At 56.3% G+C, this 18,270-nt stretch overlaps 6 protein-coding genes across 6 annotated transcripts, besides 1 other annotated feature; all 6 read left to right on the top strand.

Moving 5' to 3' along the window:
• Positions 1-1,751: 1,751 nt before the first annotated feature.
• On the top strand, positions 1,752-3,368 carry LPMP_350450 (hypothetical protein; the record flags this gene model as incomplete). Its single annotated transcript, XM_010704682.1, has 1 exon — positions 1,752-3,368. One exon carries the CDS (start codon positions 1,752-1,754, stop codon positions 3,366-3,368), a length of 1,617 nt encoding a protein of 538 aa, XP_010702984.1.
• A 2,179-nt stretch (positions 3,369-5,547) lies between these two features.
• LPMP_350440 (hypothetical protein) lies at positions 5,548-6,996 on the top strand (the record flags this gene model as incomplete). The annotated part of the gene is made up of 1 exon (XM_010704681.1): positions 5,548-6,996. The coding sequence occupies one exon, from the start codon at positions 5,548-5,550 to the stop codon at positions 6,994-6,996; it is 1,449 nt and encodes a 482-aa protein (XP_010702983.1).
• A 2,110-nt stretch (positions 6,997-9,106) lies between these two features.
• On the top strand, positions 9,107-9,646 carry LPMP_350430 (transcription factor IIa-like protein; the record flags this gene model as incomplete). Its single annotated transcript, XM_010704680.1, has 1 exon — positions 9,107-9,646. One exon carries the CDS (start codon positions 9,107-9,109, stop codon positions 9,644-9,646), a length of 540 nt encoding a protein of 179 aa, XP_010702982.1.
• A 2,009-nt stretch (positions 9,647-11,655) lies between these two features.
• Positions 11,656-13,107, top strand: AAT28 (amino acid permease-like protein; the record flags this gene model as incomplete). The annotated part of the gene is made up of 1 exon (XM_010704679.1): positions 11,656-13,107. One exon carries the CDS (start codon positions 11,656-11,658, stop codon positions 13,105-13,107), a length of 1,452 nt encoding a protein of 483 aa, XP_010702981.1.
• Positions 13,108-14,297: 1,190 nt separating this feature from the next.
• LPMP_350410 (hypothetical protein) lies at positions 14,298-14,894 on the top strand (the record flags this gene model as incomplete). The annotated part of the gene is made up of 1 exon (XM_010704678.1): positions 14,298-14,894. The coding sequence occupies one exon, from the start codon at positions 14,298-14,300 to the stop codon at positions 14,892-14,894; it is 597 nt and encodes a 198-aa protein (XP_010702980.1).
• Positions 14,895-15,204: 310 nt separating this feature from the next.
• Positions 15,205-15,737: a repeat region.
• A 606-nt stretch (positions 15,738-16,343) lies between these two features.
• LPMP_350400 (hypothetical protein) lies at positions 16,344-17,681 on the top strand (the record flags this gene model as incomplete). Its single annotated transcript, XM_010704677.1, has 1 exon — positions 16,344-17,681. One exon carries the CDS (start codon positions 16,344-16,346, stop codon positions 17,679-17,681), a length of 1,338 nt encoding a protein of 445 aa, XP_010702979.1.
• Between the last annotated feature and the right edge of the window lie 589 nt (positions 17,682-18,270).

Here is an 18,270-nt window from a genome sequence, read left to right as displayed (position 1 = left end):
GGGGATTCGCGTCTGAGGAGGCGGGATGTCAGGAGGAGGAAAGTGGCAGTCCCTGAGGTCGATTGGTTTTATCGAGCGTCGCACGTTTTTTTTTTGCTGCGTAGGCGGCGGAGGAGGTAAGGCCTTTGCGGTCATGCCTTACGCTCTCGCTACTTTGACGGGCTATGCAGTTCTGTCTGATGTCTCTAGTGGGTATGTATGTGTGGTGTGTCGCAGTATATGCCCGTTGCTTAGGTGTATTTGTGGGCCAGGGGTCATGAAAAAATCAAAAAAAAGTGGCGACGCCATTTCGTCTGTTGCCACTTTTGTTTTCTGCAGCTCGCACTCATCCCGCGTTTCTCCCTTTGACTCTGCTGCCTTCTCCGTGCTTCCTCCTTCAAGCAGGTGGGCGAGGCGTTGCTTTGAGATCTCTGAGTCAATTGGCCTCTACGCACGTGAGCGTGACTCTTTCTCTGTATTGTGTGTTCCCTTTCCCTGCGTTGCTGGTGCTTGTTTGAAACTACTACCAACCCTTGATACGTGGCTCTCTGGTAGAGAGAAAAAAAAGGCAGACGATTCACCAAACATGACAATGCAGGTCGCGGTACGGCAGGCAGTTGCCTCAGCTGCGCTTTGCCTCACGTACACTTCAAAGGCGCCGTTTAAAGAGACTTTTCTTACGTCAAAAGGCATCGGACGCGAGAGGCAATTGATGCGTGGCAGCACCCGGCGAGCACAGAGTGCGAAGCGCTACTGTCACCGCTTTTATTCTTACTCCCCCCCCTCTTCACCACCAACCCCAGCTGTGCCGCTCTTCTGACCACACCCCTTCTCTTGCTCGTTTTGTCTTTCTCCGCTCTCCACTCCGCAACGCATTCACGTACGTGGTGCTCTGCATATGTGTACGCATGGGTGCGTGTTGCATCGGTGTGTGTGTGTGTGTGTGTGTGTGTCGGAACGCATTCGAACCAAAAATGCGCACTCGAATGCACCACGTTGCATTTCCCCGCTCTACGGCACTGACACCAGCGAAGCGACAGCGTTGCAGCAGGTCGCGTTTTGCCTGCGCGCATCTCTCTCCAAGACGTCATTGGCCGCCTTTCGCATATACTCACACCGACACACTTAAATCGCGCACTACAACAGGAATCTGCAAGAGGAAGGAAGGCAGCATAGCGTCCCCGCTCCCTTCTTACGTCCATTGAACAACGCAAAACACAGGCTCATTCGCTTATTGCTCTTTCTTTTCTTTTCCTTCCTCTCTTCCTGTTTATCTTTTCTTTTCTGGCCACCTCCGTGTACATGTACGGTAAACTCTTGTATCTTTAAAGCCTTCTCTTGTGTCATCCCCCCTCTCTCTGTTTCTTTCTTTCTCTCTCGCTCCTTTCTGCTTTCTGCGGTGTGTAGCGACTGCCGACCCGCACGTGACGTACACATATACCCACACGAGAACAGCTACAGGCCCTTTTGCACATCGAGGTGTTTGCTAGCGTTTTCGCTCTCGTATGTGCATGTGTGCCCGGGTGCACGAGCGCGACAGCTCTGTATCTGTCTTCTCTCTCCACCTTCGTCCTGTGCCCGCCCTGCAACGAAGCCCGCCCTTTTTTTTCCTTGCTTGCTTTCTGGCATCTCTGCTGTTCCTGCGCATCCCCTCCTTCTCCCCCACGAACACACGTGGTTTCTTCCCCCCTCCCCCCCTTGTGCTTTCACTTCGATCGGTTGGCGACAACATCGTAAGTGCGGCTGCACTATCAAAGGTGGGAGGGCGATTGATGATTCCCGGAGGCGCGGGCAGTGCCTTAGAGCCTGCGTACCCCATACGTAGAGTGGCACGCCCATACGTGGGTTCCGTGCCCGCTAGCAGCGCACCCGGAATGTTCTCTTCGTATACTGGCAAGTCTACCTTTAGTTCAGGCATTGGAGAGGGCGGGATCGCCGGCGGTGGCGGAGACGCGCGAGTCGATTCAGCGGAAAGCTCCCCTACAGAGAATGAGGCGTTTACCAAGGAGGATCGGATGTTGCTTCGGCTGCTCTACCACCAACAGCAAGCCATACAGGTGCAGTTGAACACCATGACGGAGTGGATGCAGCAGGTGAGCTATCGTATCGCCTCTCTCGAGCGGCTTTCCCGCCACGCGCGCTCCGCCCCGGCTGTCGGAGTGACCTCTAGCCTTACCGCGAGTGGCGGCGGCGGTGCCTCCACGTTATCCGTGAGCGCAGCACTGCCACCGTCTCGCAGCGCCTCCGCAGCCGAGGGCTTGGGTTCCGTGGAGGCTCAACTTCAAGGAGCACAGCTCTACTCTTCTTCTCCGGCGCTTAGCGTGAGAGACGCGCCTCGGCCGCAACCGGGCTCTGCACCAGTGAGTGTCTACCGCGGACAAGGCCTTCACCAGCACGTGGCCACGAGTGCGCCGCCGATGTCGAGCGTATTGGAAAGCTCCTGCGCCTGCACCCCGCCATCTGAGCAGACGAGGCACCAGACCGGTGGGGCGGGCGGTGGCAGCACCGTACTGAGCACTACCCGTTCCTTCGAATCCGCTATGGCACAGCCCTGGGACCCACACAACACCTCTCTGCAGTCTGGTAGTGGTGAGGCAGCTCACAGCCGCACCTCCTCGCACACGAGCGCGTTGGGTCGTCGTGCGAACCCTCTCTTGAGCTCGTCCACCATCATGAGCAAGCTACCCACCTCCACCTCGCGGTCAAACTGGGGTGACCTCAAGCAGCTGTCCCGGCTGGACGCGTCTGTCCCCAGTGGCACAGCGCAAACATCCTTCTCCAGCGGGCTCACCTCGCTCGACACCCAACAGCCGCCATCCTCACAGCAGCAGCAGCAGAGTCGCCAGCCGCCCGTTGTCAGCCCACCTACCGCCGTAGCCGTTCCGTACGCATCGTCCTCTTTGTACACGTCAGCTGACGCCGTTGTCCCGCCGTACCGCCGGATGCCACCAGAGCCGACGACGCGTCAACCCCTTAGTCGTGCTGCTGCTGCGACCGTAATGTCTACCACCACGGCCAGCCGCGCAACTCCCTTCTCCAGTAATACGGCGGAGGCGTTGCTGACAAGGCCGGGCCGGGAGGGGACGCTGCCGCCTGCGCAGAATAGCAGCATGACAACGAGCAGCAACCACGACAATGGACGTGGGCGCGCCGACACGGAGACTACAGCTGCAGGGGGGTCGCGGGAGGTGAGGGTCACCCACAGTGGCGCTGTCGCTAGCCATCGAGACCTGAGCGCGGCCACCGATCCCGCAGGTGGGACTGGTCAAGCCACTCGCCTGCATGCTGAGGAGACGCGTGTGCCCCCTGCGTCGAACGACGACTCGCTTAGCGATGGTTATGGGAGCTATGAGTCTCGCATGTACATGAAGAACTTGGGGCTTCTGTAGATGTTGGGCCACTGGGGGGGGGTGATGTGTCTTAGTGAGGAGCTGTTTCACCATCCTCTGCTGGATTTTCCTTCATCCTTACTGCTACTCATCGTGTCAATGGACGAAATCATCGGCGGGGCACATCACCTTTCGTGTGCTGCCGTCCCCTCTCCCTTTGCTTGCTTTATGTGTGCCCGTCATTGGGTTGATGTTCACCATGACGATGCCGTGTACCACTACAATTATTGGTCTGTTTCTCGTTCGATTTCGCACGGTCTGTGGGGTAACTTATGCTTGTGCGCTCTGTTAGCGGAGGAAATGAGGCCTGGGCAGCGCTGTTCACGATGGATGCCGCCCCCGTTTGTTCTCTCTTCATTCTCCCTCTCCATTACTAGCTCCTTTCCTCTTCTCAGTGCACTGTGGCGACAGACTCGGCGACGCTCTGCCATGCTCGTGAGTACGTGGACCCTGCCAGTGGTGCGCAAGTGAGGCGCGAAGGGAGCGCCACAGTCGAGAGGACACCGGAGGGAATGCGGACCTTCCAAGGGGAGTTCGCTAGTGGTCATGCTTTCCCCTTCCGCTCTTCTGCAACTTCATTTTTTCCCTTTCACGTTGTCTTCTTTAGATCAAGACGTGCGGTGCTCTGAGCTGGGTGGCAGCTAGGAGACGCTGACGGTACTGGGAGGCGGCGGGCTGATCGCCGTGGCGCTTCTTTTTGTTGTTTCAAGTTACCAACAAGGCGATGGCCCGCTGGAGTGTGTCACATGTACATGCCACACTGCCATACTTTGTGGACTCTCTCGTAGCCTCTGTGTTTCCCATGCACTAACTTCATGCGTGCTGCTCAATGCCCCTCACACGTACTCACTGGTGCGTGACTGACCGGCATTGTCCCCGGCCCCCTCCCCCTCCTATTCTTCCTTTCTGCACCCTCCGTCTCTCTCGCCTTTTTCGTCGTTGGTGCAGCACTGTCTTGCTTCGTTTTTTTTTCCCTTTTCGTTTGGTTTCGCACACACGCATATCATTACTAGAGGTGCTCTTCCCCCTTCCATTTCTCCCTGAAGTTGCATTTTTTTTTTTGGGTCTCCTCCTCTTCGCAGTGTGCTTGTCGGCATCGCCATCATTCCTGCCAGGTACAGACTGCCCTCTTACCCTCTTATTCGGCTGCTGTTTGGTTGGCGCATCTCCTCTGGGGCGCTCGCAGCGTCACGCGTGCCTGTTTGCACGTGTGCGTGCATGTGTGTAATGTACTAGATTTCTCCGCGGAGCATGTAGGAGCAACATTGAAAAACAACAACAACTCAAAGAAGAGCGGCAACCGTGTCCTTCGTCCCCGACAGTCAAGGTGGTCTACGCGTGAGACAGCATCGGCGGCAGTGAAGCGGTGTACCTTGGGATGCCCTCACTGATGGCGCCGTGCGCAGGTCAGTTGTGTGAAACAAGGGCGGGATGGGGAACGCGCGCGTGTAGACTCGAGTGTAGGGCAGCGCGTGTGTTTTTGCCGATTGCGTCGCGAAAGGGAGTGGCGCATGCGTGAGGAAAGTCCCTTCTTCTGTTGCTCACTCGCGTTTATCACCATTTTCACGGTGTCCCACTCTTGTCTCATCTTTGCTCTCGTTTGAACTCCCCTTGATCACGTTGGCTACCCCCCCTTCCCCCCACACACACCTAGTATGCAAGACAATTCTTCGAGGGGCCTTTTTATGATTTGCGCTGCGCTTTCCCTCCGCACATTTGGCGGACAACTCCTTCTCCTTTTTCCTATTCTTTCGCACGTGCTTCTGCGCCCCTCTCCTACCTGAGAGCGATCATTGAAGCTTGTAGCATTCTGGATCCCTATGCAAGCGTGCTCGTACGTACACACAGCCATCGCTTTCCTTCGCCGCCGTCAACACGTACGAAGGACAAAGAGAGACTAGTTAGCACAGCACCCTCTCACCGTTCCACCACCCCCTCCTCCGAGTCCTACGTGTCTCAGTTTTCAGCATTGCACCGAACAGCACAGAAGACCTCCTCCTTGGAGGGCACCACTTTTTTTCCTCCCTTTCCCCCTTTCGCGGGCTTTTCGACTCTACCCGTGGCAAACGCGGCGCTTTGACGCACTTGGATCTTCTTGTGTTTTTTGTTTTCAGCTGGGTGCCAAGCCAACGGGAAAGTGCTGCAGCACCGCCCAGACGCCGCACCGTTTTGTAGGATTATGCGTCGTCTTCTCACCTGCTGCCCCGCAGCCGCTTTTGCGGTAGCCCGCACCCTCACCACGAGCTCGTTTGTGGCTTCTATAGAGCAGGTACAACAACAGTTGCAGACGGCCCAGGACCGACGGACAGAGCTGCTACGCTACGGGCGACAGCTCTACGAGGTGGAGGTGCTGGATGACCTGAAGGTAGCCTACACACCTGCGTTGGCGAGCAAAGTATGTTACGTTGCCTCACAATTGCGCATCGACGCGACTAAAGGTCAGCCTTACACTGCCGTGTTGGAGGCTAGCATGACCGCTAAGGGCGAGCAGGCTATGGATGTTGCGTCGCTCGCCCGTATTGTCCACAGCTGTCTTGTCCTGCGCAGCGGAAACCTCCACGAGGTGCTGTTCACCTTCATTCCATTTCTGTGCGAGAAGGCGGGGATGATGGACGCCGTGACGACAGCAGTGGTCATCAACGCCTACGGCCGATCAGGGGTGCACCACCCTAGGCTGTACAAGGCCCTGTGCGACAACGGTGCCACGGTGCTCAAGGATCCTCGTGTGGCACTTGCTCACATCGCCAACGTTGCCTATGCTGTGTCGCGTGTCAAGTTCCTCCACCCCACTCTCATGCTGACCCTGCGGGACCACGCTCTCCGCAAGGTGGCGGAGGCGTCACCGATCATCAGCCTGACAATTCTCGAGGCGTTTACGGAGCTGCGCCAGATTGATGAGGACCTCTTCAGCTCCTACGAGCAGCGCCTGCTGGGGCAGTTGAATGAACTCCAAGCCCCTCTCATGGCTTCTCTGGTTTCGTGCGTGGTGCGTGCCGGGCGTGGTAGAGCGGAAGTCATGGAGAGCCTCGGCGTCCGAACAACTGCCCTTGCCGACACCTTCGATGCCGCATCGATAGCGAAGGTGACCAACGCCTACTACGAGGCCGATATTGCCTCCGAGGACGTGCTTGGCGCCTTGGCAGAGCGGGCCTGCAAGGTAGCCGCTGACTTTCGCGCGGACGAGATAGCTACCGTGTTGAACGCGCTGAGCTCTTTTGACCTCTTCGACGCAGAGCTCTTTCCGCTTCTCGCGTCTCGTCTCGTGGCGCTGCACAGGCAGGGCGGGTATGTGGACGTGGCGGATGCTGCCATCATTCTCAGCAGCTTTGCTGCCGTGCAGGAGCGTAACGATGAGCTCATCTATGTGTGCACGCAGCTGTTCGCGACGTGCCCGGGAGTGGCAATGGATCCTGTAGTACGGGTGAACGCCCTGTGGGCGTGTGCGTCGTTGAATGTGCACAATGAGGCCCAGACTAATATGCTGGAGGAGGCGCGGGCGACCCCGTCGCTTGTGATGTGGGAATCTAAACCAGAGATGCTTCCGAAGACAAAGGCGACGCTGAAGGAACGCAGTCAGTTTTTGACCAAAGTGTACGGTATTACCTTTCCCTCCTCAAGTTCTCGTTAGCGGGAGGGCATTGGGAAGGGGTGGTGTAGTGAGGGGCGAAGGCACGCTCTGCAGAGCACCGCCTGTGGGGTGGGGGGGGGGGCTAGTCGAGGCAGTGCGCTGCTGGGCGCTTTTTTGCTTTCCCGTCTTTGTGCTTCAACCACTGCCGGTGCCGCTGCTGCCTCTCTTTTTTAAATTCTTCACCCTTTACGGTAGCTTTGTGCACACGCACCATGTCGAAGTAGCGAGATGATTTGCACTGGCGAGAGAGCGGCTCGGCGCGCACAGGAATACATGTGATGCCAGCACCACTGCTCTCTCGTTCTGCTCCTCTCTCCATTAAGGTACGAGGCAGGGATACCGTAGGCTGTGTTCGAGCGTGTACGTGTGTGCATGGATGTGAGCATGATCATCGGTGTGTGTCCTTTATGAGGGATAGGAGAGGCAAGGAGGGGATGGTGTCCCGGACTATGATGTCGAGTCCTACGAGACCCCACGCACACCCTCTCACTCATCTCCACACAGGTGCTTGCCAGAGCAGACTGGCATGTCTTCATCGCCCACCTCGGCATCCAGCTGCGTTCGACCACCTGTGCTGTCACCGCTGCATCGTTTTGTCGTACTTTTTTCTCGCTGCTTTATCTTCTCAAGCAGTGGTGGTGAGGGTGTTCGTATTGGCGCCTTCCTCTCCGACTCGTTGCTTGCCCAGCGAGGCACGCCCCCATTCACCCACCGACGCACGTACAAAGGTGCTCGCGAGACGACAACCGATTCTGAGTGGAAGCGTACTCAAACGAGTAGGGGGGAAAAGGAGTGTAGTGCGTGGGAGAAGCGCTTTGCGCAGCGCGATGTAGTGATGCGGTGGATCCGTTTTTTGCCAGAGTTGGTTAGGAGGGGAAGGCTGAGAGGTGAAGCTGTAAAACGGCACCACCGCCTACTGGCTTGTCTCCGTCTTTCTTTTGCCATTCTTTGTTTTTGCACTGTGGCGTGCCTTTCTCTTTGATGAATTCTTCACCCCCCCCCCCCACACACACGAAGGAGAGCACCCAGTAAGCTGTACCTCTTTGCGGTGCTTTGTACGCTGTTGTGTATATATGTGCCTGCGCTCTTCATCAATCTTAACGTGTGCGCCTTAGGGAGGGCTCTGTATTGGTATCAAAGCGAGAGGTGTCAAGAGAGAGGGAGGGGGATAGAGGGGCAATGATGTCCTGGCCGCACAAGTGCGTATGTTTGTTCGTGCCTACGTGGGTGCTCCCTCACAGAAAACGCTTCCCTTATTTGTGCTGGTTTTCCCTTTTCCTCTCTCTTGTGCGTGCGTGTGTCTTTCCCGTTCTCCGAATTCGCCTCTCTTTTGCTCACGACACCAGTGCTCGTTGATGCCTTTGTGGGTATTGCTCTGTGTGGCACGCCTCGCCGACCCTGCTCACATACTGCGCGAGCCGCACACTTAGTGAAATGACCCCCCCCACACACACAGCGATATGAGCTGCACGTTGGTTTCTTTCACCTTCGGCTTTGCAGCAAGAGTGGTGAAGACACTGCGAAATGGTGCCGTTGTACACACACACACACACATACCCACAAAAGGCCCTTCGTACTCTTGTCTCCGTTTCTGGTCACTCGCTGAGTGGCATTGCGCCATCGTTGCCATGGACTCCCCCTGCTCCTCTATAACGAGGGGTGGCGCGCTTAGGTACGGAATCAGCGGCACGGCCACGCATTAAGATGCATGTGTCGTCTGTTCACCCTTCTCATTCAAGATAAAAAGAACGGCTCATCTGAAAATATGGTCAGTAATGGTGCTGGTTATGCCTGCTGTATGTGCGCGCGTGTGTGCCTTGTCTGGTCTGGCGAGCTCAGAAGTTGCCCAGGTAGTGACTGCCATATGCCTGATTCCTCTTCTGCATCATCTGCCCTAGAGTGTGTGCTGTTTGTCCCCACCATTCTCTCTCTCTCACATTTCGCTTGCACCCACTCTTCCGCGCTCTGTACACCCCCTACCCCACATATATTCCACCGGATTGTGTTCGAGTTACGGATATCTCCTCGTCGTTGGCCTCACTCTCAACTCGCTTGCGTGGGGTACCGTTGCGGCCCTCCTCCATCAAGGCATACGCTGTGGAGGATACTCATGTATCGCGAGAGCATTGCAGGGCTGGCACTCGCGGCTGCACTGGCGGAGATTCAACCTGCCCTGACACCGCGCCAAGAAGAGGCGATATGGCGCGTTTTCAATGCGGCAGTACAGGCCGCAGTTGCTGATGCGCCTCTCATGTCGCACATCTCCGTGCAAACCCCTCCACCTAGTTCCGTGGGCGGAGGTGGCTACGCTGCGGTGACTTCGGTTACTTCAGAGCTTTACGTTCCTGCCGGTGCGGAGGACGGAGGTAAGATAGATGTTGAGGAGCGAGCCGTTGGGAAGTCCACTGCAGCGCCGCAGGAAGGTGGAGCGCCGTTTGACGACAGCCATATCGCCTTTCCCGTGTACCGCTTGGTGGATGACGAGTGGACGCTGCTGTTGAAAGACCCCACGGTAGTGGTACGGAACGAGCTTGGCGTATCTGAGAAGATCCAACTGGACTACCTTCGAGTGCGCCTCAAGGACATTGGCGCTCAGGCGGGTGCCACACAGCCGAAGCAAGCACACGCAATGCGACAGCACCGCACGTGAGCCGTTTACTGCTTCACGTCATGTTGGGATGTGAGAGCGCAGGATGAACACGCTACTTGGCGACGAGGGTGGCGAAGCGACCGCGTCTACTGCGCTGTTACACTCATTTCTTGTGTGCTTGGAAGGAAGGTGTGTCGTAGAAGGTAACTAAAGGTGCGCGCATCCACCTTACTCTTGCGTTTTTCTTTTCTTTGCACGCTTCTTCTGTTCTCTCTCGTACCATCGCTGCTGCTACTGTTGCCACTGCTGGTGCGAGTTCCGTCGTTTGTAGGTGGTGGTGGTGGTGGGAATCACCACTCTATGTCACAGCTTACTGCACCCCTACCTGTGCCGCATGCTATGCTTTTTTTTTTCTTCTCTGTTACCCGATCTTCGCCGCCTTCAATCCGCGCGACAGCCATTGATAAGCGAGGAATGCCCGAAGGCAGCATACTCGAACACAGTAGGAGGGGCGCATGCTTACATGCGTATCGGGTGCGGGGCACGTGTCTTTGTCTGTTGGAAGCGGGATGGTATGGTGAAAGAAAGCGAGGAAGTGAGCTGAGCTGGGTGAAGCACCACTGATGCGAACGGAAAGAAGGTGCTCCTTCGGAAACGTCAACTCCTTCTATCTTCTGATCATGATGCCCATGTCGTTGCGCACAGACTGCTGCTACTGTGGGCCTTTTGTTCTTCTTTCTCACTGATACAGGCTAACACGGACAACGGTGGACTGAGATCAGAGTGCACGTCGCGCGTACTGAAGCTTCCGAGCTCCGTACCGTCGTGCGTCTCTTTACTGTGAGTATTACCCTGTCCTGTCAGACATCTGCCCCCTTCTTCCCCCTTTTTCTCCTCTTATGGTGTATCCCTTGAGACAGGACAAAGCCGTGCATACAAGTGATGCATGTTTGAGGCAGCGACCGTCACCTCTCTTTTTGTTATCTACACAGTACACACACCCGCTCACTCACCGACATCCCCCCACTCCCACGCGCAAACACGTTTCGGCGGTTCGTCAGGCTCAGCGTCACAATCAGCGCAAGGGTAAACGACCCAACATCCAGCTGCATCACTCCGCCTCTCACTGGCCCCCTTCCTCTCTTCCCGACCTCCAGTGCTGCTTGGGCATCACTCGCCATACACGTGGTTGGCTCGCTGCACTGCCTTTTGCTCTGTTATTCGTTGTTGGAGAGAAGAAAGTGAGATCGATCATTGTAAAAACATAGACGAGCCGAGGCAGGTGCGCGCAAACACGAACATAAAGAAGGGTAGGAAACTCAGACGCTGCAGCGGGCGCTGAAGACCAAAGGGTGTATCGGGGCTCTGTAATGAATACCACTCCTCTCTTCTCTTTTAGCTCTCCTTTTCTCTGTGGATGCATGCGTTTCTGTCAGCCTCTCCCTTCTTTCACCTCTTCTCACACCATAGACCCGGGCACCTTTTCACACGTTCAGATATAGCGCGCGACCCGGGGATTGCACTCTGGTTGCGTTTCTCGAGGGCAGGTATCTCTGTGTGCGCATTCATTTCATGCTTGAGGTTTTTCTTTAACTCCTTTCTTACTTCGTTTCCCCAAGCGCGCCGTTTGCAGACCATCGCTTCCCTTTCGCTCTGTTCGATCTGTCTCTCGCGTTCCTTTCTCTTTTGATTAGTGCTGTTCGCTTCTGTTGTTGATTCTGCCGGTCTTTGTTCTCTCTCATCTTATCTGCGTGTCTCTTTCCCCTCATCATCGTGGTCGAGCACTTCACCTTCACCACAAATTTGAGCGTTGTTGAAGGCGTTCGTTCTGGCACGCGTACAAGGTGGTGGCGATTCAGTGCTAAATATTTGTTCTCTTAGTCTGCAGTTCTGTGTGTTTGGCCTAAGTATCTGCGCGTCACTACTTCTCTTTTTTCTTCTCCAACAGTGTAGTGTGCGGTGCGCTTGTTGCCATACCTGCTTCTCTGCTCTTTCTCTTCTCTTTTCCTACCTTTTTCATTTTTCTAATATACCCGCTCACCTACACACACACAGCAACCTGTGCGGCGATGATGGGTGGGCATGACTCGAACCTCAGTGAGACGAGCCCCATGCTACCGCGCAGGGCTCCGTTGCGCACGTCGTACTCGCACGCCGCCCTCAACAACACCGAGTTGAACCGCCCCAGCTGCGGCGACAGGCGGCGGGCACACAGTGTGCCGGTGTACACGCGACGTGATCAACGTCTCATGGCTTTGTCGCCAATATTATTCGATCGCTACTACATGGCTGAAGGCGGTAGTTTGGTTTCAAGCGCGTTCAACCTCGCCTCTGCCACTTGTGGCGCCGGTGTGCTCGCGTTGCCATATGCGATGCAGCACTGTGGGACCATCATAGGCACTACCACTCTCATTTTCGTCTGCAGCCTTAGCATCTACAGCGTGTTCCTCTTGACGAAGGTTAGCACCTTGACAAAGCTCATGACATATGAGGAGCTCGCAGTCGATCTCGTCGGCCCTATAATGGAGAAGTTGATGGTCACGATCATTGTCGTCTTCTGCTGGGGTGTGGCTGTCATGTATATAGTGATGATGGGTGACCTTATTGTTCCGCTCCTTGAAGCGACTGGGCTGTCCGACAAGGTCGATCGCCGCACCGCCCTGGTGCTGTTCTGGGCCCTTGTTATGTTCCCCTTGTCGTTGGCTCGCAATATCCAGACGTTGCGCTACGCCTCCATCATCGGCACCGTTTCCACCCTCCTTCTCGCCGGTGCCCTCGTGGAGCGCTTTGTGCAGCAGAGCAGAGAAGGCACACAAGACTTAAGGCTCGACGCCGTAATGCACACCGCCTCGCATGTGCCGCTGGCCCGCTGGGACGCGGGGGTGATTGGCGCACTGACTACCTTTGTGTTCAGCTACGGCTGCCAGCCGGTAGCACCAAGGATCTACGAGGAACTCAAGGACCGAACAGTGAAGCGGATGTGTGTATGCACAGCGTGCTCCCTGACAGCGGTCACTCTCATTTACATTGTCGCTGGCGTCTTTGGCGCCATGTGCTTCGGCGACTCAGTGGCACCAAACGTGCTGGTAAACTTCGCGAGCCACCTAGACGCTTACCCAGCCCAAGTCGCGTACCTCAGCATGGCCATCTCCCTCACGATGGGGTTTCCTGTGACGATCTTTCCGACGCGCGACTCGGTGCTCATGGCGATGGGCTACCGCACCGAGGAGAACCCCGTGCCGGGATGGTTGTCCAGGACCATCGCCGGCCTCCTCGCCCTACTGGCACTTCTCATCGGTATTGCTGTGCCGAGCATTCACTTTTTTTTCGACGTACTGGGCGGAGTATGCGGTGGGTCCCTCTCCTTCTTGTTCCCCGCTCTCTTTGCGCTGCGCTCTGGCTACTGGACTAAGGCAGAGGTAGGGTGTCGCCACGTAATTTTGACGTGGATGACGCTCGTGTTTGGCATCATGATGTGCTGCTTGGGCACGTATAATGCGGTGAAGCAGAGCTTCTTTTAGGTGGGTCGGAGCGCGTGCCCCACACGAACGGGGAGTCGGCGCGAATGTGGAAAATGTGGGGCACGCGCTTCTCCTTCTCGCTACAGTCTCTCTCTGCCTTCGTATGTTATTGCTTCTGCCGTCCTCCTTATTGCTCTCTTTGCCTGCGTTGCAGGCCTCTTTCGCCCTCACTTTCACTTTGATGCTGTGCCCCCTGTAGCCTCGCCTGCTCCTTGTATGCGCCAACACCGATACGTGCGTTCGCTCTCCCCTTATCCGCTCTGTCGCACGGTGGAGACGGTGCCGTCTCACTATTGTGCCTTGCTTTCCTGAGATCGCCAGCCGCCTACCCAGCTTTCTTCCCACCCCCTGCACACAGCTTTAGACGTGCGCTGGCGGAAAGTGTGTTCGGGGAGGGGAGTGTAAGGATGTGCCAGGGTGTTAGGGAGCGTGGAGAGCATAGACTAGGGGTGGGGGAACGAGGAGGATAAGTGGCTGGTGCGGAGGAACGAGGCAAAGCACAAGATGGAGGGCCCCGGCCCTCTTGTGCACGATCACCGATAGGGATCGGGGGGGGGGTGGCGGACAACGCTGTAGCAAATTCAACGGAGAACCCACACACCCGCACAAGAAGAAAAAAAACGTGACGAAGTCGATGAGCAGCGCGGAAAGAGTATCGGATCAGAATCGAAAAAGAGACTGTTGCCGATGTCAACTGCCAATGTGGCCGGGTAAGTCGCGATGCCGTGGTTAATGTGGAGGATTTTGTTGCGCACCTCATCTTTAATAGCGTGAAGGACTCGACGCGTGCCCATGAGAAGTCTTGCAGTGGAACTATCATGTTCGATTGAAGCCCAGCCGCTGCTTCTCGCGCACGCCCATTTTCTGGTATAACTCTTTGGATACTTAACCATCATTGTCTCCTCCTGACACCATGGCGTGTGTGTACTTCTGCCCTGCGCTCTTATTTGCGCACGAACTCGCATACGTACATTTGCCGACATGCTCACAGAGTCTCTGCTCTGCACACAGACTTCATCGGCCAGCACAGGTCTTGACATTAGGATAAGCGGTATACTACTTGCACACGAATCTCAGATAATACCCGGCACCAGTACAGTTTTATTCGCACAGGTGCTGAGGTATTTATCTCTCTCTTCTTCTCTCTATATTGTCATTACCAAAGAAAGACCGACGGACAGCGTCAGACCATGTACAGCGACGGTGAACGCAAGACCGTGTCGGAGCTGCAGCGGGAGGCCGAGGCGACGCGCAGGGAGATCATCGAGGAGGCGCAGCGGCTGGAGCGAATTAAAAAGGCAACCGCTAAGACACAGTTCTCCATCGACCAGCTCTTTCGCTTCTTTGCGCGTGAGGTGGAGACAGAAGAGGAGAAGAGGATGCTGGTTAACCTCCTCGTTTCGAATCCGCAAGACCTGCACATCGAGTCTGTGCCGGTGCTGCCGGTCGTCATTGCCATTGCGAATGGCCGTATGACTAACGCGCGTCGCATGTTCACTACGGACAACGCCTTGCTGGACGACTCGGTCTTCATTTTTCTCGTTCATACACTGCGTTTCTCGCCTCAGGCTTGCCACATTGATTTCGTCGACATAAGTGGGACACGTGTGACGAAGAGGGGCATGTGCTTTGCGCTGGAGATGATGATTGAGCGTAACACTCCCTTCACATTAGTAGCGAAGCGCCTGTTAATCCAGCCTCAAGAGACGGAGGTCGTGCGTGTCCGCTACATGTCCCTCATAAGCACGCTACGGGACAAGAAGCATTGCCACCTCATTCAGGAGTAAATTCAAGCTTGCGACGCATGTGTGCGTGTGGTGTAGTGACACTTGAGTGCTGGTGGCTTGTGAACGTGTTGGGGCCCGTGTCTTGTAGATACGTGCATATCTTGCCTCTGCTTTCTTTTTTGCCTATTTTTTCCTCTTTTTCTCGTTGACTGCCCGGAGTAAACGCGACGGAGGTGACTCTTTAGTGAGTGCGTCTTTCGCTCTTTCTGCGTATGTCGTTGCCCGACTTCACAAACGTTTTTCTGGCACAATTTGGGTCGTACTCTGCGCCGGTCTGCCACATATCTGAATACAAAAAAGTTTGCTGCTCCCATTCTCCGAGGTGCAACATGAGTTCAACCCCACCCCCGGCCCCAGCCTGTCAACAGGCCCCACCGCCTGGTGCGAAGCAGCGCTAGACACGCGTTGCAGTAATGCAGCTCCAGTTATCGGAGCACGACCACGGCCTCAGACTCAACCCACCCACCGCTCTCTGCCGGTCGCCACCCGGTGCGTCCCGCTCGGGGTGGCCCAGGCTCCCCGCACCAGTGGACAGCGAGGGCCGGGTGCAGTGCGCTCGAGTCGCGCTGACACCCCACCCATCATGTGGGTGGCGTAGTCCTGTCCACCGTCACAGGCCGCTCCGACGCCACGCCATCCAGAGCCTGACCGCCGACATCTGCAGCGCTACATCGCCCCACCCGCCCCTCCACCCCTGCGTCGTGGGCACTTGACCCTGACACCGCCAGAGGTGGCTCGGCACTGGCAGGAATCGGGGTGGGGGCTCCTTGGCTTCTCCTCCCAGAGGGACGGGGGCGCTGGACCCTGGATGCTGTCCACTGCGGTTTCCCCTCGTCATCAGGGAAGAGTGCGCATCCTCCGGACGAAAAACGCTTGTCTTTTCTATTTTTTTTTTTTTGCAGGGGGTACGAAGGGCTGATCTTACAGATCATCGAACACGCCTAAAAGAAAGCAAGACGATTGAGCCAAGGGAGTGCTGATGAACCTGCGTGAGAAGTCAGTGATGTGCTCTCTCGTCAAGTCTCACCAGCTGAGCGTCCGAGGGGCGTAGTAGAAGAATCGCGCAGCTACTTGGATTCTTGTGATGCCCAAGCCCTTCTTCTTTCCTACGTTACTTTCCAATTTCCTGCACTCCGCTACTGCACCCTTTTCATTTTGTAAATATTCACACGAACGCCCACACTCCCTCACCGAGGCACTTTCACGGACGTGCTGGAGGGAGTTCTCTAGTGTCGTCCTCTTTTGATTTCTTCTTGCTCCGCTCTCTCCGTTCTCTTCCCCGTTTGTCTTTCATCGGTGGTCGCGAGTCGTTACCCTTTATCAGCTGTGTAGCGCCGTTTTTACGATTTCATTCGCTTTTTGTTTCCTTCACCCTCGCGTGTGCGTACGCCTTTCCTTTCCTTTCCTCTCCTCTGTGCATCTCAAGTGAGGAAGGCGTGGCTCAACGTAATGGCGACTGCGCTTAACCGCAGGTTTGACGTGCTCTGCCACAGCGGCGTGTGCCCGTCTCACCTGATCGACGTCTTGTCACTCCTCGTGGCACACGCCAACGATACAGAGCTGTTCAAGACAGAGCTACGTCATGGTGGCGGCGGCGAGGTTGGCGCTGTCACTACTGGTGCAGGCAGTGTCCGTGCTACATCTTCCACTGGCCCTGCGAACTGTACTGACCGGGCACCCGGTGATGCACGCGAGAGGCAGGCGGCAGATCGGCGTATCCAACTCATGTACAAACAAGCGGAAGACCCCGAGGTCCTCGACGACGCACTGCGCGCGTCGCACGAGACGGTCCTTATCGCCGCTGAGCGTAGTCTGCAGACTTATGCGGAAGATTTGAAGCACATCAACGATATTGCCATGGCGACTTCCGCCAAGCATCTACGGGCAATGCGGGTAGAGACGCAGCAGCAGATGGAGATGTTTCGTGACCGCGTCTGCGGCAATGTTGTTGAGCGAACGAAGGAGGAATTGGAGGTGATGCGGAGCGAGCTGACCGCATCGGTTAGAGATGATATCAGCGACATGGTCCGGCAGCTGCATCAGGTGAGCCTTAGCACCCAACAGCAGCTCCAAGAGCTAACGTCTTCCTACACTGACTTCGTGGCTCAGGCTCACGATGTGCTCACTGCGGCTCCACTAGCTGATGTCTACGAGACTGTGAAGACCGTAGAGTACGTGCAGAAGCAGATGGACTGCATGGAAGCAACAGCGCTCAGCAAATCAGACGTGAAGGCGCTGGAGGAGCGGCTGAAGCACTTGGAGTGCACTGTGGCGACTCTGGGGCCCGTGGCGGAGAAATCTGATGGGGCTGCCGCCGCAGCGTCTCGTGACAGCGTCTCCACGAATGTTCCCCTTCCACTGCCGCTATCGCAGCAAAAGTCACTTCCGTCTAATGGGAGTGTCCCTCACCGCAGCCCACGATCAAAGTCCACGTCACCACCGCCGTCGCACGTGCACTTCTCACAATCAGCCAGTGCAAAGGATCAACCGTTATCGACAACAGCGGCTTCGAGACCGCCAGTGCAGAGAACACTCGCGGAGCGTCTTGGCGTCACGGTGGAGGCAGTAGGGGACGGGGTGGTGCTTGTGGGGGTGTCGCCCGGGTCGGCTGCTGCTGCGCACCGGCTCGGCGTGGGCCACATCATCTCTCACGTGGGTCGCACGGCTGTGGCGACCCCTGCCGCGTTTGAGGAAGCCCTCCGTGCGAGTGAGGGGCTGGTCGTGAAGATCACGACGTACGACCCCTTCAACGGCCGCGTGCGCGTACTCACAGCGCAACCTTTTTGATGGCTGGCTTGGTTTTGAGTGAGCCGCCCCCCGAATCGCATTTCGAGTCTTACGAGTGTGTGCCGCTGTCTACGTGAGGAAAGAGGGATGGTGTGTGCATGTGTGTGTGTGTCCTTCTCTTCGGTTGCCTGAGCTACGTGTACGTTTGAGTGAGTTTCAACCGTAGAGTGTTCCGTCCGGAGCATGCCAAGAATGCGAGCAGAAGCCGTGCTGTTCTCTCCTCAAATATGATGGCAGATGCACACCCACACCCACACCCACACCCACACACCCACACACCCACACACCCACATCCACACACCCACACACCCACACACACACTTGAGGCAGCTTTTTCTGCGCAATCGGTGCTTTTCTGGGCAGCGCTCCTGTAGTTGTGTCGATCTCCTCTTAGCCCAGATCACCGTGCAGAGAATGCCCCTTGAACGGTGGCGCTCACTCTACAATACCGCTCCAGGCGAGACATGCGCTTCGTTCTGGCTGCTGTTGTCGTGGTAGGGTGACAAGATGACGTGCACAACCTACGATGGGCGCTTCCGCGTTACTTGCACGCCTTTCTTTCCCCTCTTTTCCCTCTTTTCCACTTTTC

The sequence above is a fragment of the Leishmania panamensis genome (assembly GCF_000755165.1).
Source record: "Leishmania panamensis strain MHOM/PA/94/PSC-1 chromosome 35 sequence".
In the NCBI taxonomy this organism is placed as follows: Eukaryota; Euglenozoa; class Kinetoplastea; order Trypanosomatida; family Trypanosomatidae; genus Leishmania; species Leishmania panamensis.
The sequence above is the reverse complement of the archived record's forward strand: the minus strand, read 5'-3'. Positions and strand labels throughout refer to the sequence as shown.